This window comes from Pteronotus mesoamericanus, unplaced genomic scaffold, assembly GCF_021234165.1.
Source record: "Pteronotus mesoamericanus isolate MK-2021 breed Mesoamerican mustached bat unplaced genomic scaffold, CSHL_Meso_final contig_78, whole genome shotgun sequence".
In the NCBI taxonomy this organism is placed as follows: domain Eukaryota; kingdom Metazoa; phylum Chordata; class Mammalia; order Chiroptera; family Mormoopidae; genus Pteronotus; species Pteronotus mesoamericanus.
The window spans coordinates 25674699-25700919 of record NW_026555258.1 but is presented as its reverse complement, the minus strand read 5'-3'; the positions used below and the strand labels follow the sequence as shown (position 1 = coordinate 25700919).

Sequence of the window (26221 nt, the reverse complement as noted above, 5' to 3'; positions counted from 1 at the left end):
GGCCCCACCTCCCGGAAGCCCTGACCTATCTTTGCCTGTGGATCAGGGTTGAGAGATGAGAGGTCTGCGTGGACGTTGGTGAACAAGTACCCCGAGCTCTGCTCTCGGGCGACGCGAGTTGGAAGAAGCCAGGTTAGATCTCAGCCTAGGGTGCGATGGGATTTGCGGGAATCTCCACGCTCTCCGGTTCTGGGGCCTCTTTCTCCCGGGCCTGCATTTGTACGTGCGGGAGCACGGGGGTCCTCGGCCTCTCGCAAGTGAGATTGAGGCCCTTCTCTTGCCCCAGGCGAGGGCTGACTCAGGTTGCTGCCACCGATACCCCTTCTCATGGAGCTTGAATTGGAGGTAGTGTGTAGTGTGACTGATCGCAGGGCCGCTTTCTAAAGTAGCAAAGTCTGTGGCTTCCATTCTGTTTCCTTTGAGCTCGGGAACCCTGGGAGAGAGGTAGGCAGACAGAGCGATTGTTCACATAAGAGGAACATGAAGCTCAAGGAGAACTCTTTCAGGGCAGCACGGCTCCCTAAAAGGTAGAACTGGAATTTGCACCCAGGTCTACTTCTTTTGTGTTGCAGAAAATCATGGGGAGAACATTTGGAAATAGGGAAACAAGTGCGAGTATAAAAAAAGGTGGCATTTCTGAGTGCATACTTCGTGTCAGGCATTATGCTAAGTTTTTTCTGTACTTACTCATTCTTTATAAAAGGCATACGGAGGATGCACTACTGTTGTTATTCTTGGTTTAGGAAATATAAGTTCAGAGATGATAAATGACTTGTCCACTGTTAATGACTAGTAGACATCTCCCAGATCTCTTTTCAGCTTTGTAATTCTAATGCAGTAGTATTAACTTCTATCCTAATCAAACTATATTTTTCCATTTCAGGAAATGAAATTTCTGGTATTTTTCTTGGTCTCTTCACCCTTTACCCATTATCTTATTTCTTACCAGCCTCCTCTTTAGAAATTTGTAGTTGTGTAAATTCAGCCCTGACTTTTAATCCACAATTTACTTCTTTCTTTCCAAGAAGAATTTGGGGATTGTGTTGCTTGGTGTGGAAGTAATGGATCCAGGTTAAAAGGTTGGTCAGAAGAATGGCTAGTTTTTACATCATAGGTGGTCTCTGTTGTTGCTCCCCTTTTGTATCTTAATTTAAGTTTCTGTCTTTTTTCCCCTCTAGGAAAACATCTGTCATCTTGTGCCAAGATGTCAGGAATTGGAAATAAAAGAGTGGCTGGAGAGCCAGGCACATCTGTGCCTCCGGAGAAGAAGACAGCTGTTGAAGATTCAGGGACCACAGTGGAAACAATTAAACTTGGAGGAGTCTCTTCAACGGTACGTGGAAACAGTACTATGAGAGTGTGCTTTTCTTCTGTTGAATAAGTGGAACAACAGATAGGTGTTTTTTTCTCTTTCCCTCTCCCTTACACTCTCTTTCTTTAAACTCAGTGAGTTTAAAAAAAAAAGAAAAAAATTAAGTGCCAGGTACTAAGAAGTAATGTAGCAAAATTATGAAAAGATAGTGAAGAGTCAGAGACTGAGGCCCAGCTTCCTGGAGTGGACTCTCAGCTCCATCACTTCTAGCTGCATGGTCTCTTTTTTAGTCTCCCTGTGCCTCTTGTTTCCTTGTCTGCAAAATGTACTTACAAGTACCTATCTCACTGGGTTGTTGAAAGGATAGAATGAAAGACCTTGATAAGTAAAGATAAAATATTACCTTTAATATGGTAAGTACTCAATATATGTGAGCTGTTAATGATTATTATTGGGCTAGATATAATGAATAGAATGGTGCATAAAATAGTTACTGTCCTCGTTCTTATGAAGCTGACGTTTTTATTAGACTGTTAGACACCAAAGTCTAATAGTAATGTTATGTGTCCGTTAGACATCAGAAGCTAACTATAATAGGTTTTGATTTAGATCAAGAGTTGAGTCTATATTTTGGAACTCAGCCATGGTGAAACAGTATTACAATGCTTTACATTTGTATGGGCTACAAAACGGCATCTGTTATTTGAATTGAGGCTGAGGATCAGAGAGAGTAATGGCAGCATTTGGAGCACATTGTTGATGAGGTGTCATTTCTGAGTCCGTCTGGGGTTCAACTACTCCATACTGCTGCCAGAAGGTGATTTTATCTGAGCGCTCTCTCCCATCACGCATCCCAAGGACATTTATTCATTCAATAAATATGACTATTAAGCATCTGTTATTTGCCAGACACTGTGCTTTACACTGAGCGTGGAACCTGGATTCCAGTGTGTAGAGTGGCACTGACAAGGGGATAGGCTGTTAGAATACAGTGGGATATGTGCTGTTCATAGGGATAACCGCATGCTCTAAGGGAAGCGCAGAGCGCACATACCAGTTTAGACTTGATCCTGAAGACAGGGAGGAGCCATTGGAAGGTCTTAAGCAGGGGAGTGTAACATTCTCTGACTTTTATTTGGAGAATAGACTGTAGAGGAGCCAGGGTTATAAGCAGGAGTTCAGTTAGCAAAATTGTTCCCTCACTCCTTCTCCCTCTACCCCCTCTCACTCTATCCATCTCATTAAGGGTGGGAAGCTGGGGTATATACCCACTGATTCTTGCCCCAGTTCTTGGAAGGTTGCCCTTGAAGGTACTAAGCCCTCCTTTGTACCTCAAGATTACCAGCTGACATTGTGGAACAAAAAAACTAAACTGCTAAGTGTGCTTGAAGTAGGAACAGGAGAGTGTGAATGGAGCTGTCCACCACAGCTGTGCTGAATCTGGCAGGCTGACAGGACATGGCGTGGGGCACCCAGGTGTCTGTTGCAGGCGGCTGTGCAGCAGTCTTGATGAAGGGCCGTGGTGGTTTGGACCACTGTGGAGGTAGTGTGGACGAGATATGCTGATGGATTGCATGAAGCATATGAGAGAAAGGCAGCGAGATGGCCCCAGGATTCTGGAAGTATGGTGTTTCCACTTACTGAGCTAGGGAGGAGTATGGGAGGAGTAGAATTACTGGGAACGGGGGAGGATGAATCATGAGTTTAATTTTGGATATGTAAGTCTGAGATACTTACTAGACCTCTGAATGGGTAGGTTGGCTATAGTGATACGCAGTCTGGGGAGAGGTCTGGGCTAAAACCATACATTTGGGAATTACCATTTTGTACATACTGAAATCCAGGAGACTAGAGGCTCTCCTCCAGGGGAACAGCATAGACAGAGAAGAGATCTGAGAACAGAGACCTCGAGCATTGCAACATTTTGATGTCAAAAAGATGAGGAGAGACTAACCAAAGAGACCAAAAAAAGGGGCCAGTGAAGTAGAAGGAGAACCAGAGAGAGTGGGGTCCCAAAAGCCAGGTGAAGAAAGTGTTTCAAGAAGGAGTTGACCCGGTGCTGCTGATGGGTTGAGTAAGGGGAGGACTGAGCATTAGATTCAGCAATAGAAAGTTCACTGGAGACTTGACAGGAACTGTGTTCACAGAGTCATGATAATAGAAGCCTGATTTCAGTGAGCCTAAGAGAATATACAGTAAGAGGAGAGGAATGGGGGAAACAAGTTAAAGACAATTCTTGGGAGGAGTATTGATGTAAAATAGAACCAAAAAAATGGGGCAGTAGCCAGAGGGAAATATGAGATTGAGGGAAGGTTTTAAAAAAATAAATAAATAAAATTTTTTTTTAGGTAGGAGATACAGCATGTTTTTCTGTTGATTGAAATGATTGGGGAAAGAAGATAAAATTGATACGTAACTGTGAAGAGACAGTTACTGGTGTGATTTCCTTGAGTAGGTAAGAGAATGTAATACAGTGCACAGGTTGGGGAATTGGCCTTAACGAGAGCAGAGTCAGGTTTTCCAGAGACAGCAGGGAGGAGGAAGAGGGTAGACATAGATAGGTCAGTAGCTGTGCTTGTGGGAGATAGATGTGGACGTCTTCTCCTGATTGCTTCTATTTTTTTTTTTTTTTCCAGTGAAATCAGAAGCAAGACTCATCTGAGAGTGAGGATGGGGGAGGAAGTTTTGGAGGTTTGAAGAGACAGGAGAAGGTATGAAGTAGTTGTCCTGAATGAACTAGAGAGGCGGAGTAGAGTTGATGGGCAGCACTGAGGACTTACTGGATTTGTGATCCAGTAAGTTTAAAGTGAGTTTAAAGTGAGAACCATCGGCATGGCGCTTTATTTTTTCTAGTCACATTCAGCTGCATGGATGTCGGCCTGTGTGGCGTAGGTGGAGAGTTGGGTGTTACCGGGTTCGGGGTTTTTAACCAAACAGTACGACAAAGGAGAAGAAGGTTACAAAAGGGCATAGTTATAATGACGGATCACAGAATTTAAATTCATTAAAGGAGGAATTTTAAGGAAGTGAGAGGAGTGAAGGACATTGACAAGTACAGGACCAATGGATCATAGATCCTGGAGGAGTTGAAGAGTTGCTGGAGTCGGGAAATTCCAGCTGGAATAAACTAGAGAGAGTGAGCTGGAAAATACGTGGTAATTGTGAAGAATGGGGTGTTTGAAACTGAGCTTATAGAGAACATACAGGTACAGCTGAGACTAAAACTAACCGGGAGTTTGGTGAGCGAGGGAGGGTGGGGACAGGATCACTGGAAGAGAGGAGCTCCGTGACTTGCCCCAGCGTGCACAGGAACGGCCATCAGTATGAGAGTGGAAGTCGGTCGGAACGCTGACGGGAGTGGTGTTGCAGAGAATGATAATAACCTCGGTGCCAAATCTTAAGGAAATGCAGGGAAGTGACCTGGGCGTTGGTAGATGAGTGCAGCAAGGCAGGGTGCAGGTGGTGCAGACCAATGGCAGGAGCCGCAAAGCCAGGAGGTTTTGGAGAAGAAGGTGAGATTAGGGCCTGGAAGTGGCATTTGGGAACAAGGAGGACACCTGCCTGGCTTCAGCCCCAGGGCTTCAGGGGGTGCAGGGGAGAAATAGTGACTGCCACAGAAGCCTGCGGGTTAGTGGGCATTTTCATCCAGGTTTCAGTTAGCACAAGAAGGGGAAGACGTGCTCAGAAAAGAGGTTGAAGCTATAGTTTAACAGTGTTAATAAACTGGTACATTGGGAAACTATCGCCTCTTTTAATATATCAAGAATGTTTTAACCAAAATGGGAGAAGTAAAACAAGAAATTGGTGCTCTAATAAACAGCTTTTACCTTAAAATAGTCATTAATTCTTGGGTAAAGTAAAAATGCCCTTTCTAATCCTGCTTCTTTGCCTGCAATACTACAGCCCCCCGGCCCCGCCCCACCATCTGAGGGAAGGAGCTGGAGAGGGAGAAGTTAAAGATATTGAGAGGGGTGTGGAAGTACCGATGGAGTGATATGTTTGCAGAAACCGAAGAGAATGGGATTCTGAGCACAAGCTGAGGTTTTAGGAATATGTGTATGGGTTGGTACGTGGTGTGAAGGGGTCAAGGAGATGGGGAGTCAAGGAGCTTTGCATCTGATGCTTTGTATTTTCTCTTTAAAAATGGGAAGCAAAGTCATCTGCTGAGTGTGTCATGAGAGGAGGCAGGGATTGGGACTTTGCTGTTATCTCAATGGAGAACAGGAGGTAGTTCACTTGTTAAAGAAAGAAATATTTCTAGAAAAATTCTAAGATCTGTTCAGGTTAAGAATTTATTTAATAATGGCAGCCTTCTCCTTGGTTTAATGATCTTATCAGCAAGTCTCAGCATACTGGGTAGAGGAAAGGAATAGTCAGGTATGTGGATTAATTCAGAATGGGGTTTGTTCACAGGGGTGAAATAAAGGATTAAGGGCAGAAAATTGAGGAGCCTGACAGGCAGGAGTTTGAAGGAACATACTATAGGGCAGGGGTGCCCAACCTTTGGGTGTCTCCAGGCCACACTGGAAAAGGAAGTGTTGTCTTGGGCCACACGTTAAATACATTGTAACGTGTAATAAAAAAAAAAACAAAAAACAACAACTCAGTGTTTTAAGTAAATGTATGATTTTGTGTTGGGCTGCATGCATCACCATCCTGGGCTGCACGCAGCCCGTGGGCTGCAGGTTGGACGCCCCTGCTAGAGGGCAGTCAACTTATGGAAGATAATGGAGACAGAGGGGACTGACAGGGAGAAAGGCGAGAATCCAGATTTTTGGAGCTCCAAATGAGGGCTGGCGTATGGGGGTAGGGCATGAGATACCTGGCAAGGTGTGGGTTTATTCAGGGAATGAAAAGTGGAATTTGAGATTTCAGGTGTGACACCGTTCCAGACTAAAGTCCAGCATGTGGCTTTTGAAGTGCATGGCTGAAGCACAGTAGAGGAGCTAATCATTGGAGTTAAAGAAATCAAAATACCGTTTAGGTGCTAGAGGCTGTGGCTTGTCCACATGTGCACACGTGCACACGTGCACACGTTTATTGAGGCAGGGACTGGGGTTCGGGAGGACCCAGGTGCCAAAGCCTTGAAGGAGTGAAGAGCAGTGCTTAGGTGATGGATGACGGTCGATTGGGGCAGAGGGTGATCTAGCTGGATGGCGGGGCCTCACTGTAGCAGAACTTTGTGAACATACACAGGAATAAAACGGTGAGATGAGCGAGGTTGAGAGTCTAGTGTATTTCTGCACATCATTCTTCCCATCATCATAGACCCTTTACTTCTCCTGCTCCTACTTCTTATCTAATTATTTGTTAAGTTTTTTTTTGTTTTTTGTTTTTAATGAATAGCTTTATCCATACGAAATGACTAACTACTAAGGCTTTGTTGAATTCATCAGCTGGTTTGTCTAATTTCATTGTGGAGACTAATAAGATTGTTTCCTGGGGCAGGAGGATTCAGACATCCGGACCCTGCAAACCAAAAATCGCAAGCTGGCAGAAATGCTGGACCAGCGGCAGGCCATTGAAGATGAACTCCGTGAGCACATTGAAAAACTGGAACGAAGACAGGCTACTGATGATGCCTCGCTGTTGATTGTCAACCGCTACTGGAGTCAGGTAGCTAAGTGTTTATTTGCTCAGATTTTTATTTTCTTTCTCCTTAGCACTCTCTTCATTTCCAAAGTTGTGTGTTTTTGGTTCTACATAACTACCAAATTTGTGTCCTTTTGTTTTTATTATAATCTTCTCCTAATCTTCTCTACCCTAATCTCCAGTTTGATGAAAACATCCGTATCATCCTTAAACGTTATGATCTGGAGCAGAGTTTGGGGGACCTACTCACGGAAAGAAAAGCCCTTGTTGTGCCCGAACCTGAGCCGGACTCGGACAGCAATCAGGAACGGAAAGATGACCGCGACAGAGGTGAGTATCTGGTGGATTTACCAGTGCGTGCTATTTTTTTTTTTGGGGGGGGGGGGAAGAGCCTTGCTTTTAGGCTCTCCATTTGAGGGGGGAAAATGAATTTGGATATTTCTAGTTGAATAATTTGGGGTCTTTATTTTTTTCCCCGTGTCCTTCAGGGGAAGGACAAGAGCCAGCCTTCTCTTTCCTTGCTACTTTGGCCAGCAGTTCCAGTGAAGAAATAGAATCTCAGCTGCAGGAGCGTGTGGAGTCCTCACGCCGAGCTGTGTCCCAGATTGTGACTGTTTATGATAAATTGCGAGAAAAAGTGGAGCTCTTATCCAGGAAGCTAAACAGTGGAGGTGAGGCAAGAAGCAGGAGACGGGGAGCAGAGAGGGAGGAATAAGAACTCACCTTTGCATGATGATTTGTACTTTGCAAACTTAGATATTTTCTTTAATTGAATTTCTTGGAATCCTACTCTTCAATGTTATTGGTTGCATTATTACTGTGGCATGTTAGTATTCTATGAGGGCTTCTCGTTTTGAGCCATGCAACTGTGAGAAGCTGAGGCAAGATTTAATCAGCCCCATTCTAATACTTTATTAATTTACATTTGTATAAGTAGCAGAATTAATTTTATCAATTTAAGAAAAAGCTCTGTTTCTGGATGTTTTTGTAATGTTGGCCATTGATTTATTAGTGATAATATTTTAAATTTTGGTAATTATATTTTTAAAAAATTTCCTTAATTGATTACTTAGTTTTGACTTCAAAAGTCAGTTAATATGTTCTTGTTTTTTGTTTTTCTGTTATCTAATTATTTCAAAAAGTTGGCTAAGGTTTTGGAGTTGTTAGATGATCTCTCTGTTTAAAAAGATAAAGTATGGTGAATGGAAAAGTGTCTAGAATACAAATACTTGATATTCAAGTATGATACTATTCAGTGTTAATGCAGAAATTTGTATTTGTATTATAAAGTATTTGTGTAATTAGGTTGCATCTTCTTATTAAATGCCCTGCTTTCGTGTTATTTTTTTTTGCTGGGGGGTATGGTTGTTAAAGTACAGTTGTCTCTGCTTTACCCCCCACTGCTCTCCCCCCCCCCCCGCATCGACCCCTGCTTCGCACTCTCAGTCCTACCCCCATTTAGTTTGTCCATGAGTCCTTTATACATATTCCTTGACAACCCTTCCCCTTCTTTCCTCTCTTATCTCCCATCCCTTCTGGTTACTGTCAGTTTGTTCTTTATTTCAGTGTCTCTGGTTCTATTTTGCTTGCTTGTTTTGTTGATTAGGTTCCATCTGTAGGTGAGGTCATATAGTATTTGTCTGTTACCTCCTGGCTTATTTCACTTAACATAATGCTCTCCGTTCCATCCATGCTGTCATGGAGGGTAGGAGCTCCTTCTTTCTTTCTGCTGTGTAGTATTCCATTGTGTAAATGTACCACAGTTTTTGATCCACTCATTTACTGATGGGCACTTAGGTTGCTTCCAGCACTTGTCTATGGTAAATTGTGGTACAATGAACATTGGGGTGCATAGGTTCTTTTGAATTTGTGTTTCAGGGTTCTTAGGGTATAACCCCAGCAGTGGAGTTGCTGGGTCAAAAGGCAGTTCCATTTTTAATTTTTTTAGAAAATTCCACACTGCTTTCCACAGTGGCTGCACCAGTCTGCATTCCCACCAACAGTGCACTAGGGTTCCCTTTTCTCTGCATTCTCTCCAGCACATGTTGTTTGTTGATCTGTTTATGATGGGCAGTCTGACTGGTGTGAAGTGGTATGTCACTGTGGTTTTAATTTCCATCTCTCTGAAGGCTAGTGATGCTGAGCAACCTTTCGTATGCCCCTGGGCCCTGTGTATGTCTTAATTAGAGAGGTGTCTGTTCAGGTCCTTTGCCCATTTTTTAATAATAATGTTGATCTAGTTGTAATATTTTAGTTTTTCTGATTTTCATTAATACGTTTAACCTTTTATTTCTGAAAGAAATACGTTAAGTGTAATGGAGATTGAACCTTTGGGCGGGCAAAGAATTTTATTACTCTGTAGTTTTGATTTTGAGAATACTTGGGCTAAATTACCAACAGAATTAAAAGAAGAGGTATATAAAAGATTTGTGACAATTTGGTGGGCAACAGTTTCTTTTGCTTTTCTATTTGTGTATTTTTGTATTTTATTATTTGGGTAATGGTTGTTTTAAAATAAACAAATCAGAAAAACTTACAAGTGGACTATAAAAGTCTTCCCATCCCACTTCTCAAAGATAACCATTGTAAACAGACTTTTGTATACATGTATTGCATCTATTTGTGAATTCCCAGCTAAATTCTGTCTCTTGGTGCAGTGCCTTGGCTTACTCCTCTTTGTTTCTCCAGTGTCTAGCACTGTATCTGGTATCTAGTGGTACTTAGTTAATGGAAAATGAACAGCTATAAATCCTCCCTGTCACCTAATCTAAACCAAGCTGTGTTACTTTTTTCTCCCTTGGTTGTACTCAAGCAGTTAGATGGTATTGTTAAATCCTAGTTAGATGCCTCATGGATCTATCATATGTTTTATGGTATATACCATGTACATATTAGACACACATAATATGCCATGTGCAAAGGTTATGTCAGTGTTAAGCTTGATTTTATAAATGAATATCAAATAAGGTAGTTGTTATATTTAAAAAGGAACTAAAATGAGTAGTATATTAAACAGTACTTTCAAATTATTCTTTTGATGGCATACATTTTAAGATTTAAGTTAAAAATTATTTACAAGTTACTAATTGCAAAGCTATTATTTATAACATAAGGGGCAGTTGCCATTGATAAGCTGATCTTTCTAAGAGCTAAAGATGTATAAAGTATGAATTGTAGCATCAACTCCAATGTTTTGGCAGTTCATTTTTTTCCATGTTTATTTGGTCATTGATTCAAAAGAACTGAATTTATCAGCTTGTTTATTAATTCACTAAATATTTTTGAGCTCTTATTGTATTCTTTTTTTTCCTGACACCTTAGGACTTGAAGAGGACTACAGTTTGTTCCCTAGTTGTTAACTTGGGTTCTGAATCACTTGAGTGTTTTCAGAGCATTACTCTTTTTTTTTTTTTTTGTCCTGCTTATGGAGATTCTTAGTTAGTGGGCATAGGATGGGTCCCAGGAAGTGTCTAATTGTAAAAGTGTGTGTCCGGACAGTGTCTGATTTCATTTACTAACATTTGGATTTGAGCTTCGTATTTGTGACTCTAACTTTAAACCTATTAGCTTGGTGTAATTAGTTCTGTAGGTTACGTACCTTCTTTGTAAATCAAACCGTACATTTTGGTTTTTTAGCTTCAGGAGTGCCCGTAGCATGGTATTCCAGGATATGATCAGTAACTCTATGCTCTTTATTCTTTATGACTTTATAGGTGCTCATTCAAACAAGGAAATTTCTGTTCCCTGGTCTCCTCTCTCCCAACATAGAGGTGCTTCATGTTAGTGTTAGTGAATAACAGCAGTTTTTGGTAGCCTTATAAAACAGAATTTTATTGCTATTATGTCAGACCGATTAAGAGATACCTCATATAAAATTCAGTTTTTTGGGTAGTTTTCCCTTATCTGAATAAAGTTACAGAAATTCTCCATTTATTTTTTTAAAGAAATATTATATTTATTTGTTTTTAGAGAGGGGAAGGGAGGGACGAAGAAAGGGAGAGAGACATTGATTGGTTGCCTTTCATACGCCCCCAACTGGGGACCTGGCCTGCAACCCAGGCATGTGCCTTGACCAGGAATTGAACCAGTGACCTCTCAGTTTGCAGGATGACACCCAGCCCACTGAGCCACACCAGTCAAGGCTCTCCATTTCTTTTCTCAAGGCATTTTGACTTTATAGAAAGGCAGGGGAGTTAGGTGACCTTGGCTCTGTGACCATTTCCTTAAGCAGGTCATCTATCCTCTGGGTAATCTGTCTTGTGCAGATAATAAAAACCATCCTAATTCTTGATGTTTTCTGGGAAATAAAGTGAGATTTCATGTTAACGCTTTGGTGGGATATGCAGTTCTGTAATTTAACACACAGATGCTAAACTATAGTTCTTCTCCCTCAGATAATCTGATAGTGGAGGAAGCAGTGCAGGACCTGAATTCCTTCCTCACGCAGGAGAACATGAGGCTACAGGAATTGACAGACCTCCTTCAGGAGAAGCATCACACCATGTCTCAGGAGGTACTTGACCAGAAGGGAGAGTGCTAGTTTCTAGTTCCCTGTGGCAGACACTGCCTGAATTCTGAGTGCCTCAAAAGTCACCTTCCTCTAGAAAGCCTATTTTTATATATTAAAGAGCATACAGGACAGGCTAAAGTAGCCAGCTCTGAGAAGTCAAAATGTGAGGCCAGGTATTGTAAAAGGAAGAAATCATTGAATATTTCTCCTTGACTATGCTTCTATTCCAAACATTTTAGGATCTTAGTCTTTAGGAAGAAATACTTGTGTGTACAAAACAATACACCAAACCCCCAAATAATGAATTACCCCAAATATAAAAGACCATGTACAGTGATACTGAGGAATGGGTTGGTAGAACTTCATCTGAGAATGGGGCAATAGGAACTACTCATCTGAGAATGGAGCCTAGGAACGTGAGGCATGTGGATTTTCAGTCCAAACTTGGACCCAAATGATGCCATGACTATGCCATGTTAAGGTTTGGGTATTTGTGTATTCATATAAAATGACTGAGATAAGTGATGATAGGCCTTAGACGCCTCTTCTGAGATTCTTGATTATCATTCTATCAGTAGTTCAGTTCAAAGGATATTCTGCTGAAGTTTGACCTACCTTAGCCATCATTTACGTAGTGCTTGGCACTTAGTAAACATACAGGAAAGAAGAGTAGAGGGTCTTTCCTGTGAATGTGAACTCCCATGTTCCTGCAGAGGAAATGCGTTCCGAGGGGTGGTGACGGCGAGGCGGGCGCGCAGCCAGAAGGTGATGGAACTGTGGCTGGGATGTAGGTCTGTTTAACTTCAAAGCCTGTGTTCTGCATTGTGCCCTTGTTTCTTAATCCCCAGGGCCAACGTCTGTGCTGGGCTGGTTGCATGAGAAGCACCAGAGAAATTTTTTTTAATACATGTGGATTCTCATCAGCCTTCAAAGGGGTTAGAGTGAAACAGTGCTTAGACATAAATTGGAGTGTAGAAAAAAAATAGAGTAACTCTGTGGTCATGCCTTAAGGGAAACTAGTTGCTGCCCAGGTGACAGCGCCTTCCTCCTCTAGGCCTTCCCCACACCTCACTGAGGTTTACGGAGCTGGGGAGAGGCATTGCTTTGCTCAGCTGAGCTGATGTCTAAGATGGCATCGTGGCCAGCTGTTACCGCTCCTGTCGTCTGGGACATCTGCACCTTGCCTCTCCACCATGGCAGTTTCAGGGTAGTTACACTGCCTGTAAGGCAGCTGACTTCTTTCAGAGAATGAATGTCCCAGGAACACCAGGCAGAACCTTCATAGCCTTTCAGACATAGCCTCAAAGCTATGCAGCATTTCCACGGAGTCACTACCGTTGTCTCAGCGTCTTGAGAAGGAAACAGTGATCCCGCTTCTTGGTTGGAGGCCTGTCAAAGATATTTGGGGCCATATTTTAAGCTCAACACAAGGGGTGTGTATAGATTAATGTGCACATGTAACAGTTTTATGATCAGAGCATTAAATAGTGTTAGCTGGTGTGGAGCTCCTAGATAAACAGAAAACAACAAAGATTTTTATATCTTTATAGTGTCTAATTTAAGATTGCCCTGGGGTGAGCTTGGAAAAGAAAATGGAAGTTTTCCTTTTGTTCTCTTTGTGTTATCATTTGTGGAAATGTGGAAGGAAAAGTTGAGGGTCTTTTTTAAATATATATTTGAATTTTTCTCCTATAATTATCTGATAAAATCAAGGACATTATCTTTTGTCTCTCAAAAAATACACATGTTCTGGTGGGTTTTGTTCTGTCTAGAGAAATGATGCTTCCCTGAGGTAGAACAATTACTGAATCTTAAGTAGTCTTTTCTTTGTATGAGAGTTCTTATAAACTTCTATGGTTTTCATGATTGTAACTTATTCAGAACTGTTAAAAGAACCTGTAATTTCATTTTTATATTCATGTATCAGGAAAAAGGTACTGATGCAAGGCTTTTTTTTTTTTTTTTAACTTGGTCTTTTTTTTTTTTTTCCCCCCCTATATTTTTCTGCATGCCCATCTTTGGGATGTAGTTCTCCAAGTTGCAGGGTAAAGTGGAGACGGCTGAGTCACGAGTGTCTGTCCTAGAGTCCATGATTGATGACCTGCAGTGGGATATTGACAAAATTCGAAAGAGGGAACAGCGACTCAACCGACACTTAGCAGAAGTCCTAGAACGGGCAAGTGCTGTTTTACTTACAGCTTGGAGATTAGAATCATTTTAAGGAGCCTGCTCAGAAAGGATGGGCTTGGGTAGTAGTTCTGGGGGACAGAGGGACTGCTTTGAAGCTGCTTTGGTTACCAGACTGAGATTTTGCTGTCCCACTGAAGACTCTTTGTCCTCTCTGTAGGTGAATTCGAAAGGTTATAAGGTGTATGGAGCAGGAAGCAGTCTCTATGGCGGCACAATAACCATCAATGCTCGGAAGGTAAAATCAGTCACTCTCAGGCCATGTGTTTGACCTGGTGTCAACGTTCTGCTCGGTACTTAGGGTCGCATTCTCAAGTGAATCAGTGAAGACAGAAACTTAGGAGTGGGGATGATTTAAAAATTCTTGTCCTTTCTTCTCGTTTTACTATTCTTCTGCTTCTCTCCAGTTTGAGGAAATGAATGCAGAGCTCGAGGAGAACAAAGAGTTGGCTCAGAACCGTCACTGTGAGCTGGAGAAACTTCGGCAAGACTTCGATGAGGTCACTGCACAAAACGAAAAGCTGAAGGTAGGAGACACATCTCTCACGGGGAGTGAAGTCAAACGTTTTGCTGGCCAACTCGTGTACGTACTTGTGAACCCTCATAATATATGAAGGAAAATTGGTGTATCTGTATTTATTTATGTACTTATATATTTGTATCCTGCCTCATTCTGAAAAAGATTTAAAGCAACCTACAAAGATATATAGACTGAATCAAGGTACTGTAACTTAGGAATTGTTGAGAAAAATGAGAAGTAGGATAAACTAGGGTGAGGATCCAGAATGGATTTAAAAAAATGGAGCCGTGCCTTGGTTGGATGGCCCAGTTGGTTGGGGTGTTGTCCCGTAAACCAAAATGTTGCAGGTTCGGTCCCAGGTCAGGGCACCTACCTAACTTGTGGGTTTGATTCCCAGTCTGGGCGTGTGCAGGAAGCAATGAGTTGATGTTTCTCTTTTTCTACCCCTACTTCCCCCTCCCTCTCTCTTTAAAAATCAGTAAACACATCCTGGGGTGAGGATTAAAAATAAGTGGGGCTTGTTCATGAGCTATACGTCAGGAACACGTATGCACCGTAGGAGGACAGGCCACTCCCATGTCAGCGACTGCCAGACGTGGGCCACAGAATTGGGCTCTGCAGTTTCTAGCTGCCGAGACAGAGAAAGAAAAGTGGCGAATGATCCTGCTGGTTTTCAAACCTGCCCATTGGAATTTTCTCTCCTCGGGTGTTTGGGGGAAAGAAAGTGGATTCTGAAAGTCATCTGTTTCTCTTTTCAATCACAGCCACCTGTCTTTATGTAATTTGATTTATTTATAGGTAAATATTTGAAGAAAGATGTTTGAACTGAAAAACAACCTGAGTTAAATCTGTTGAAGTATTTGGGTAATCGAAGCAGACAGTTGCTTAGGAGAAGCGTAACTATTTTTGATACAATATCAAAAATATTTTTTTCTGTGACTGTTAAAGAGAATAAGTTAGTACTGGGGTCCTTATTGTGTTCTTAAAATAAGCATCCTGACAAACTTCATAGTGCTCGCCGCCGTCCTTAAATCTGACAGATTTCACAGGGCTTTTCTAGTATCCTTGAATCTAGGTTGACACATAATATAAAAACACTGATCAATTAAAACAGTTCTTGGGTGGAAGAATACAGGTACCAGGTACCACCCCTTGGGTGGTCGAATTTAATTTGAGGTGGATTTTACATATCCAGAGGAGTCAGTAGACCTACTTCATAATCTTCATAGAGCTTATCTCAATTGCACAGGATGTCTGTGAGTTTAAGGTTTTATTTCCTGTCTAGCATATAGGGCACAGATGCAAAATTCTGCTTCTGACTCTCTTTTCTTTGGGTCCTCCCGAGGTGGAACTGCGGAGCGCGGTGGAGGAAGTGGTGAAGGAGACTCCGGAATATCGCTGCATGCAGTCACAATTCTCTGTCCTGTACAATGAGAGCCTGCAGCTGAAAGCGCACTTGGACGAGGCTCGGACCCTGCTCCATGGCACAAGGGGGACCCACCAGCGCCAGGTGGAGCTCATTGAGGTACCAAGTAACTTTGACTTCTGTTTATAAGCTTTTTCTGCTTCATAAATTTTTAATTTTATTCTCTCATGTGCAGTTAATCTCTTACTCATTCAGCAAATGCTTACAGAATGGCTGTAGGTTTTTACTCTGCCAGCTGGCGGGCATCTTGCCGTCCAGAATCATACAGTCTGGTGGGGAGCACAGCATCCATTCAAGTGCAGTGTGGTGCAATAGAGGCACATCCTGGTGATAGCGGAGATAGCATCAGATTTGACTCGAATCTGCTTGTTTCCACTTGCCAAAATAAAGTAGGAATCTTATGGGTAAATACAAATTTACTGGTAGATAAAAATAGGAGAAAGGTATTCAGCAGTGAGAACAGCAGACATAAAAGTAGGTGAGTGTGGCTGGAGCCTTATGTGCCTGGGGGAGAATAGAGGATGGAAGCTGCGTCACTGCTTCACACGCCACGATAGCTTACAGTGCCTGTGTAAGTACTTCTCTTAAAGGCAGAAACTTTTATTTATGTGTTCACTTCTGTAGTCCGTAAGGCAGTGTTTAGAGTAGTTGGTCTTTTGTTCTATTTCTGCCAAATGAACTGAATATATCTTACTTTACATATGCTTATGTTTTGTCTTATTGCTTAGTTCTCCAACTAAATTGTAACATTCTCAGAGGTAGGGGCCATTTCCTTTATCTCTTTACTATCTGGCTGGTTTTCAAGTCAGTGTTTTCTAACTGGTGCTTAGTAAGTATTAATTGAGTTGGAATTTTTCAGTGTATATCTCTCTTTTCTTGCTATTTTCTTTTTTTCTTCTTAGCTCCATAAATATTGAATTTAGGGGACAAATATAATATATTTCCACCATTTTGATAAGGGTTTTTGATTGGTTCCTTTTTCTGTGTGTAGCGAGATGAGGTTAGTCTTCATAAGAAGCTGAGGACTGAAGTGATCCAGCTAGAAGATACCCTGGCCCAGGTCCGCAAGGAATATGAGATGCTGAGGATAGAGTTTGAGCAGACCCTTGCTGCGAATGAACAAGCAGGTATAGTTGTTACTGCTCCTCCCTGCAGTCTGGCTGCTGCACATGCTTTCCTTGAAAGACACAGCATAGTTACTGGGATTTGCTAGTAGTAACTGGAGTTCAGGAATCCTGAAGAGCCTAAAACCAAGTCCTGTAATTCATTTTGGTTCACAGCCTGAGTGTTTGTTTTTAACTCAAATTGGCCAGTTTTGTTTTCATCATCCGATGAGGACTTTTTCTTTTGGCAATTTTCGCTATTTCTTAGAGTCCCTGATGTGTGCATTCTGTCCTGTCTCCCCTGTGCCTTTGCCTTCCGCAGCTCTTAATAACATTGCTGTTGCTGTATTTAAGGCCCCATAAACCGGGAGATGCGCCACCTCATCAGCAGCCTCCAGAACCACAATCACCAGCTGAAAGGGGAGGTCCTAAGGTATAAGCGGAAGCTGAGAGAAGCCCAGTCGGACCTGAACAAGGTAACCAGGAGGAGTAGAATAAGTAGTGCTTGCTATTCAGTTTGTAAAGCTGTTTCCGAGTGAGGAAAGCAGCGTGGTTGCCATGCGTGATGTGCTCGTTCCCTTTCTTTGTCCTCCCAGACACGTCTGCGCAGTGGCAGTGCCCTCCTGCAGTCTCAGTCTAGCACTGAGGACCCGAAGGACGAGCCTGCAGAGGTCAAACCGGATCCTGAGGAGCCATCTGCCCAGCCCTCCGCAGCGAAGGCGCCTCAGGAGGAAGTCAACGAAATCAAGTCCAAACGGGATGAGGAAGAGCGAGAACGAGAAAGGAGGGAGAAAGAGAGGGAGCGAGAAAGAGAGCGGGAGAAGGAAAAGGAGAGAGAACGAGAGAAGCAGAAACTTAAAGAGTCAGAAAAAGAGAGAGATTCTGCTAAGGAAAAAGAGAAAGGGAAACACGATGATGGAAGGAAAAAGGAAGCAGAAATTATCAAACAATTGAAGATTGAACTCAAGTAAGAGCAATGTTTAGAGTAACTTTCTGACCTAAAAGTTAAACAAGCTAGGACATCATGCATGAGCTGTTTGGTTGATGGCATGGCTTATCTGATCATTATATTATTTTGAGTGTAACTAAATGCACAGTTAATGTGGTCTCAATTCTGGATCAAGTGTAGAGCCAAAATGACCTGCATGGCTATTGTGTAGTTCATTTTGGTGGTCAGGTCTCAGTAAACCCCATGGTTGTGGCTTTTTTTCTCATGAATCCAAGTTAAGGGAAGGGGTTTCATGATTGAAGTAACACTCATAAGAATTATTGAATTTAACCACTGGCAGATTGCTGGCATTAATTGTAATTTAAATTAGGATAGAGTATGTATCACTATAATTTGAATAATACTGATCTGTTTGCTTGGCAGTTAACTAGTTTGTGTGCTTATCAAGTCATTTCAAGAGATTTATTTTTTTATAAGATGTTTTGTTTACTTTTAGAGAGAGGGGGAGGGAGGGAGAAAGAGAGAGGGAGAAACATGGATGTGTGATATAAAACATCGGTCCGTTGCCTCTTGCATGCCCCCCAGTCAGGCATCTGGCCCGCAACCTGGCATGTGCCCTGCCTGGGAATCAAACCGGAGACTTTTTGGTCTGTGGAGTGATGCTCAACCCACTGAGCCACACCAGTTGGGGCTCTTAGGAAGTTTATTGCTACAAGCATTAAAAGAGTAAAACAGCTCTTTAGGTCAATGAAGCACTGTCAGACCTCACACATTGCCCCTCCTCTTCCTTCTTATCTAATAACTTCTCTGGCAGAACTGGTTCCTTCTTGCCTCACATTGGTCATGGTTAAGCCTTTATTGATGTTTGGATTTGAGGGGCCACTGTGCCCAAAATGTTTGCACTTCTTTGGTATATACAAGTATTGATAAGAGGTTTGATAATTTAGTAAGAGGCGAAGTTTTCATCTTTGGCTGATGATGGTTAATCATTTAACTATCAAATCTAGGAATAGCAGTATATTTTAAATGTTTGATTTTTATCTCTACCTTTTCTTCTTCCTTCCTCTTGGTATCTTTATGGCAAAGGGTTTTTTCAAGTGTGGTATCAGAATCATTTGGGTGTCTTACTTAACTGCAGTCCTGGATCCCAGCTCAGACCTGTTGAATATCGGTTTCTAAGAGTGAGGGCCCAGAAATTTGCCTGTTTAATAAGGGCCACAAGTGTTTATTTGCTAACTTTATGTTAGGGAACTTGGTCTGCAAGGAGAAATGATTCCTTTATACAACTTTTCTACTGTACTTACTGAGTATATACAGAAGTCTCTTGGTAGTCTGTGCAGGTTTTGTCTTTGAGATGTGTGATATAAAGTGTAAAATAGAACTGTTGTAAAATATTTTGCTCAATTTGAAATTCCCTTGCTGCGGTGCCCTTTGCTTTCTCATTGCACCATTCTCCTTCCTCTACCGCCCTCATCCTAGGAAGGCACAGGAGAGCCAGAAGGAGATGAAACTGTTGCTAGATATGTACCGCTCCGCCCCGAAGGAACAGAGAGACAAAGTTCAGCTAATGGCAGCTGAGAAGAAGTCTAAGGCAGAGGTAACCTAGTCCGCCGTCACCTCTTGCTTGGGGTATAATCTGCCCTTGTGGGATTTTTCTTCACACTTCCGAAGGATAGTTTCCTTCTCTTTAAAGTTAGTGCTTAAAACTTAGCAGCATTTCCTTCCCTTTCAAAGACCATCTGAAATAGAGATTTCCACACTCTCCACTAGGTGGTGGGTAAGGCATATCAAAGTTACTGGGATTAGGAGTAGTCTTTTTAACTTTTTATCCACCCTTACCTATAAAAAAATCATTGTTTTAATGATTCTTGTTTCGGATTACTTTTGGGAAGAATGTCTTATTCTCTCAAAATTCTGGAGCCTAAGGAAAACAAAAATGGTGAGAACTATTATTCTAGAGAACCATACATGTGCACTCCTCAGAACTGTTGTTTACAGAAGCATGTAATGGAGTGATGTTAAAACAGTGTTTTGATGTGGTGTACTGGTATATCATTTATCTCCTTTCATAATTCTCTAAACGCGCTTTTGATGTTATGGGTCCTCCATCTGTGTACAGTATCAGTGGATTTTTGAAGTTTTATCATAGCTTTTTCTTTGTTTTTCTGTGATTCCTCCTGTAGTTGGAAGATCTAAGGCAAAGACTCAAGGATCTAGAGGATAAGGAGAAAAAAGAGAACAAGAAAATGGCTGATGAGGATGCCCTGAGGAAGATCCGGGCAGTGGAGGAGCAGATAGAGTACCTGCAGAAGAAGCTGGCCATGGCCAAGCAGGTGGGTGCGCTTTCTTTATTTGATGAGCTTTTGAAGACCATGTTATCCGACAAGTAAGTCATTAAGTTATTGACAGTGAAGTTTGCACTTTCATTCAGTCTTTTTTTTTTTTAAGATTTTATTTATTTTTAGAGGGAGGGGAAGGAAGGGAGAAAGAGACGGAGAGAAACATCAATGTGCAAGAAAACATCGATTGGTTGCCTCTTGCATGCCCCCAACTGGGGACCTGGCCTGCAACCCAGGGATTTGCCCTGGTTGGGGATGGAACCGATGACCTTTCAGTTTGCAGGCCAGTACTCAGTCCACTGAGCCACACCATCCAGGGCTCCAGTCTTTTTTAAAAATATTTTTTCTCCTGTATGTATGTTTGTTTGTTTTACATTGAATCTTTCATCCTTCAGTTATTTTGTTGTGTGTATTTGTGAGACATGAAGTTCACTTTTATTTTCAAATATAGCATGTTGTTCAGACAACATTGTTTATTGAGGGGACTGTCCTTTCTCTGCTGATCTGGAATCAGGGGGTATAATGAATATTAAGTTAAAAAGAAAAATATAAAATTTTATACAGATAATGATTATAAATACACAAAACTAAGAAAAACATGTGTCCCAAGCAGGTTATAAATAAATACCCAGTGTCTCGACGGTGGTTGCGGTGTGTGTCATGGAACTAAAGAGACTTTTCCCTTCTGATAATGAGCGTGTATTTCTTTAAGTCCTAGTGAATTTACTAACATTCAGTAATAAAGATATAAAAAATGCTTGGGAAAACCATATTTACCATGAGAAACACCTTCACTAGTTTCTAAGAAATAGCAAAAGGACAATGAAATTATTTCTCATGGTGACTAGATCATTAAGTACCTTTAAAAGAGGAACTTATTAGAACCTGTATACAGTCCTTTTATAAAAAGTGGGGTTTTGACTCATTAAATCTGTTGATTGCCACTCCTCCTTTTTTCTCTCTCTCTTAAATAATTACCAGGAAATAGTACTACTGTAGGTTGTATTACAAGTAGAAAGACACACTAAAGTTCTTATGTAGGACAACTCATTATCCTAAAAATGTCAGTTCTCCCAAAAAATTTGGGGTGGAGAAGACCTTTCTAGCTATTAATAAATAACTAAAAACATGAAAGAAAAGATTGATAATTTTGACTTATGAAGAAAAACTCCCCCACAAAACTTGTAAATGGCAAAAACCACTGTTAGCAGAGCCAAAAGATAAATGACAGGGGAAAAAATTCTCTTATCACAAAAGGGCTTCTCTTTCTAATATATTAAAAAAGAAAACTCCAAAAAATGATAGGGAAGAAAATCCACCGACCCAATGGAATAATAGGCAAAAGATGACTAGTTGACAGAAGAAAAAATACAGATGACTCAGACATATGAAAAGATGCTCATTTATAATAGCACAAATACAAGAAAACTATTTTAGATATATTCTTCTCCTATCAGTCTGTTGCAGTGCTGTTGGAAAGTTTGTAGATTAAGTTCAGTATGGTAATTAGGAAAAGTATGAGAAAATGGGAGGTTTTATGTTAGAAGTTCTCCTAACCAACTGCTACTTGATCGATTTGCTAGATTCTGATATGTATAATATTTTTGTCTGTTTTAACTGACCTTGAGAATGGATCAGCTAACGGTGTCAGACCAATTATCAGTGCCAGTGGCTTCAGATAACAGGGCTTCTTCTGTACAGCTGCGGCTAACACAGGGACAGTACAAGGCTTCTTATAACTGTGTCTCTTTGTGAGTAGGTTAATTTATTTTTAAATAAACGGTGGGAAAGTTGAGTTTCCGGTGCTCATTTTTTTTGAAGTCAGATGATTTGATTAAAATGAAAAGTTTTTCTCCTTATTTTAGGAGGAAGAAGCTCTCCTCTCTGAGATGGATGTCACAGGCCAGGCCTTTGAAGACATGCAGGAGCAAAATATCCGTTTGATGCAGCAATTGCGGGAGAAGGATGATGCAAATTTCAAACTCATGTCAGAACGAATCAAGTCCAATCAGATCCATAAGTTACTTAAAGAAGAGAAGGAGGAGCTGGCTGACCAGGTTTTGACCCTGAAGACTCAGGTATTAGAATGAATAGAGCTTTCCAGAATTCTGTTGAAGTAGGGTAACTTCTACATGAAAATATGCATTAAAAAGTGATGGTTGCGGCAACTTTTTTTGTAACAGGAAAAACAGAAAACTGAATGTACATCATTAGGTTACTGGTAAATAAATTAAACATCCCTACAAAGGAGCATGATGTAGCTCTTAAAACAAATATAGACCTGCTAATATGGAAAAATATCTAACATATATCATTAAGTGATTTATTATCCCTTTTGTGTTAAAAATGCATATCTTTGTGTACATGTGCTGTGAATTTTAAACATTTCTGGAAAGTGGCATGAGAACTGGTGAGTGTTACCTAATTACTTCTGGATGTTGGGATCAGACATTGTGGGTGTGTGGCTCTACTTTTTTACTGCTTAAGATTGTTTGATTCTATTTTGTGCATGAATTTCAGGAAAATGACTACTTTTGAACCTCCAGCCATTCTGAAAGAGATACACCTGGACTTTTGTTTGAGCTATGATATACATGTTCTAGTATGAATTGCCAGGCTTACAAGGATTGTGTGGCCGGAAAAGATAAATATCTTATCAATGTAACTTCATCTGTTCTTGGCAATTTGGAGAGAATCTTTTCCATGGTTGCCCACACTCTCTGAATCATCAGCAATATATTTTTGTGTTAAAAAGTGAAGCTTTTAATTATTCTAATCTGTAGGGTTCATGGGTAAAAATCAGCAATAGTTTGAGATTTCTGATATTCTCATTTGTGGGCCTGTGGATTAACAGAGCCTAGTCGGTGTTTCTTTTTCTCCCTGTTTGTGTTAAAATCTGATTTTCTTCTTTCAAGGTCGATGCCCAGTTACAGGTGGTAAGGAAATTGGAAGAGAAGGAACATCTGTTACAAAGCAACATTGGCACCGGGGAGAAGGAGCTGGGTCTTAGGACCCAGGCTTTAGAGATGAATAAACGTAAGGTATGATCGATTGCTCTGTAATCTAAAGTGACAATCTGTCTCAGAGGGACAAATATGTATGACGCCGATGAAATTATAGGCTCGCCTTATCCCTTGGACTTGGGGTAACATTTTGGCTCACTGGAAATAGTAAGAGGTGATAAGATGACATTATTCATACATCCCATGTAGGCAATGGAGGCAGCCCAGCTTGCAGATGACCTCAAAGCACAATTGGAGTTGGCTCAGAAGAAGTTGCATGATTTTCAGGATGAGATCGTGGAGAATAGTGTCACCAAAGAAAAGGACATGTTTAATTTTAAACGAGCCCAGGTAAGAGCAGTTCTTTTTTCTTTAGGTTTTACTTGTTAGGTATTTTCTGAGCTCTCAGAGGACCCATCTTATGAAAGAGTCATTGGTCTAAAGTATGTCCTTTCCTGTTTGACTGAATTTCCTCAAGTGAAGAGACCTGAGTCTGTTTTCTTCACTGCTGTGTCCCCAAAGCCTGTCACAGGGTTAGGCATGAAGTGGGCATGGAGTAAATACTTACTAAGTGTATGAATTAGTAAATAAGTGACAACATACCTACATTAGAGGACTTTAAAGTTCTCTTATGAGTTTTCTATTTTTGGCATGTCAGTTTTTCTGATCTTGTCCATAAATCTGTTAATTATTTTAATCCAATCTACCTTTAGCTTAAAACTAATTGCCTTAAAATAAAGTGTCCATCAAGTTTTTTCTTTTTTAAAAAATGTAATCCCTCTAAATTCTTAGACTGTATATTCACAATACTGAAATTGACCATAGTTCAGTGCGACTTTCAACTTTCGTTTGGTGATGTGACCCCAGTTGCCTATTTTGAAACAAAGAAAATGTCTTGCTGTTTGCAATTCTCTACATTCCTAAAAGACAATTGGGCACGAAATGACTTCTGCCCACAATAGAAGGTTCAGGTTGGAGCGGTTCTCTCTGTCGCAGATGGCAGGCCTGGGGGAGTGTGTCTAATGGGTGTGCTGTCCTACCACAGGAGGACATCTCTAGACTTCGAAGGAAGCTGGAGACCACAAAGAAACCAGATAACGTGCCCAAATGCGATGAGATTCTGATGGAGGAGATAAAAGATTACAAGGTAAGGAAAACTATCTCAGTGATTGCTTTGCGGTGTGGGTTGATTTGTTTGTTTTTTGTTAATTGGCTTCTGAAGCAGCCTGCTAACAGACCAGAAAATAAATATTGAACTACTTTATATGAAGGTAACCAGAGAGTGGTTTATTTTGGGGGGGAAAAATGGTACTTAGCACTCAGCGGATTTTGTTGTTTGCTTCTGTTTGTGTGCCACTCAGATCATAAGCCTTTACGGTTGCTCAGACTCTGTCCTTCTGTTTTAGGCTCGCCTGACCTGTCCCTGCTGCAACATGCGTAAAAAGGATGCTGTGCTTACCAAGTGTTTCCACGTTTTCTGCTTTGAGTGTGTGAAGACACGCTATGACACCCGCCAGCGCAAATGTCCCAAGTGTAACGCTGCTTTTGGTGCCAATGACTTCCATCGCATCTACATTGGTTGACCCAGGCCAGGAGAAGAGGAGGGGCTGGCTCCACAGGCACTTTCACATTAACCATCAAACCTCTACCTCTTCCCCCCTTGACAGTCACTCACAGGGCACTTTGTCAACTACCTGTCCTTCACAGACTTGACCTCTAGGTTCTCTCATAGCTAGGTGACGTCAGGGGAAAGGACTGGTAAATGCAAGTCTTAGGTTATAGAATGAATTAGAAACAAACAATTCTTATTTGTCTCCAAACAATTCTTATTTGTCTCCCTACCAGTCTTGTTTATTTCCTGCTTTCAGACTTTTCAACCTTTTCCTCTTCAGGCTCATTGTAAAATCTTGGATTGTCCATTCCACCTGAAGAAGTGAAGTTGGTATTTTCGCATGGAGAAGGGACTGGGGAACAGACGAGACACACAGCTGTTCGGGGAAGGGAGCGTGTGCGATCTTTTAGACATAACCTATCGATGGGCATGAGCGTTTCTGGATTTGGGTAGTAAACTTTTTGTAAACTTGGGTTACAAAATGTTATTATAACTGTGCTATTCTTTCCTGGATGGTTTGAAGCCTTAATGAAATATTTCCAGGATGACGCAAATCATTTTTTATTCAGTAGCAAAGTAACTTGTTAAGATCAGCTGGCTTCCTTGTTGAAGTTATTTAAGTTTTGAATGTTCTACTCATTAAATTCTTTAAATTTCTTGAGGCCTGTTAATTTCAGATACTGTAGCCCCTTTTTTCTCAAAATGAAATCAAGATTGGAGAGGATGGGCAACAGTACTGAGATGCTAAAGAGAGCTACTGGGTACTCCGGGAACGCGACTCAGGGAGACCTAGGTGAGCTATGAATTTCGCTCATCAGCCTCTCCACAGAGGTGGTTGTGACCCCTGTTTTCCAGAAGGTACTCTGTAATCTTCTTGTAAAACTTTATATTCCTCAAGCTTCAAATAAAGAAGGATTCAGTTTGCTTTTGTGTTTGTGTTTTTCTTTGAAACTTTCGGATTTGTCATTATTAGTTAATTTATACCTGCTGTTCTAAAATAGAATTCTCTTGAACAGAAATAATCAACTTAGAATAAGAGGCTAATTGTGATTAAGTTATTTGTTTCTTTGATTAATTGAAGCATTTTTCTCCTAGCTGTTTTATTGAGTCTGTTCTAGGGGGAGATGATGCTTAAAAGATACTGGCTCATCTGACTCTTCTCGGTTCTCTTCCGTGGTTCACTGTCGGGGTGAGAGACTGCGATTTGTTTGCCAGGGAGTATGAGGCTGTCTGGCATTTTTAAGTTGCAAGTTCTTGAATTTTCAGTTTTATCCTAACCCGCCAGCCTGACGTCTTACATCTTTGGCATGGGGTCGTGTAAAATGAACCCCCTCTGGGTCACCCCCTGTCCTAGGAGATGGCTAAGGACAAATTCCTTGTCCTTCTGTGGTCACTACCTGTGATCAGCAAGACTTGGGATGAATTTCCCCGTCATGTGGTATGTTGTTAAGAACCGAGTTTAACTGGGGAATCTTACAGTGTCATCAAAGAGGCCACGGATCCCCGGACCCCCTCAACCCCCAGTCCCAACACACATACACGCACGCGCACTCACACGCACACATCCACAGTGCGGTCAGGCCCTGCTACTGGACATAGTGCATTTGCAGTCAGTGGTACGATACTCTCCGTTGCTGCTTTGTGCTTGCAAGGCAGTCTTGAGCATAAC

The 26221-nt window shown here is 41.3% G+C and overlaps 1 protein-coding gene across 2 annotated transcripts; it reads left to right on the top strand.

Annotated features, from left to right (window-relative positions):
- Window positions 1-25444, top strand: RNF20 (ring finger protein 20). Of its 2 annotated transcripts, none has more exons than XM_054584594.1 (20): window positions 1-132; window positions 1179-1333; window positions 6761-6928; window positions 7087-7234; window positions 7393-7575; window positions 11299-11417; window positions 13444-13590; window positions 13762-13839; window positions 14009-14128; window positions 15467-15646; window positions 16539-16674; window positions 17005-17126; window positions 17247-17617; window positions 19079-19196; window positions 19783-19932; window positions 21804-22016; window positions 22854-22979; window positions 23151-23291; window positions 23986-24087; window positions 24347-25444. In XM_054584594.1, the coding sequence occupies exons 2-20, from the start codon at window positions 1205-1207 to the stop codon at window positions 24521-24523; spliced, it is 2928 nt and encodes a 975-aa protein (XP_054440569.1). In that variant the 5' UTR covers window positions 1-132; window positions 1179-1204; the 3' UTR covers window positions 24524-25444. The 2 variants fall into 2 exon arrangements, with proteins under 2 accessions (XP_054440569.1, XP_054440570.1); XM_054584595.1 differs by lacking the exon at window positions 1-132 and adding an exon at window positions 3949-4023 and having other exon boundaries at window positions 1223-1333.
- Window positions 25445-26221: the final 777 nt, after the last annotated feature.

What these genes read in the sequence shown, in the direction of transcription:
- RNF20 (XM_054584594.1), top strand. Translation starts at nt 1,205, where the DNA reads ATGTCAGGAATTGGAAATAAAAGAGTGGCTGGAGAGCCAGGCACATCT. An exon ending in CAGGAAGCTAAACAGTGGAG is followed by an intron (nt 7,576 to 11,298) that starts GTGAGGCAAGAA and finishes CTTCTCCCTCAG; the next exon opens with ATAATCTGATAGTGGAGGAA. An exon ending in AGGAGATAAAAGATTACAAG is followed by an intron (nt 24,088 to 24,346) that starts GTAAGGAAAACT and finishes CTTCTGTTTTAG; the next exon opens with GCTCGCCTGACCTGTCCCTG.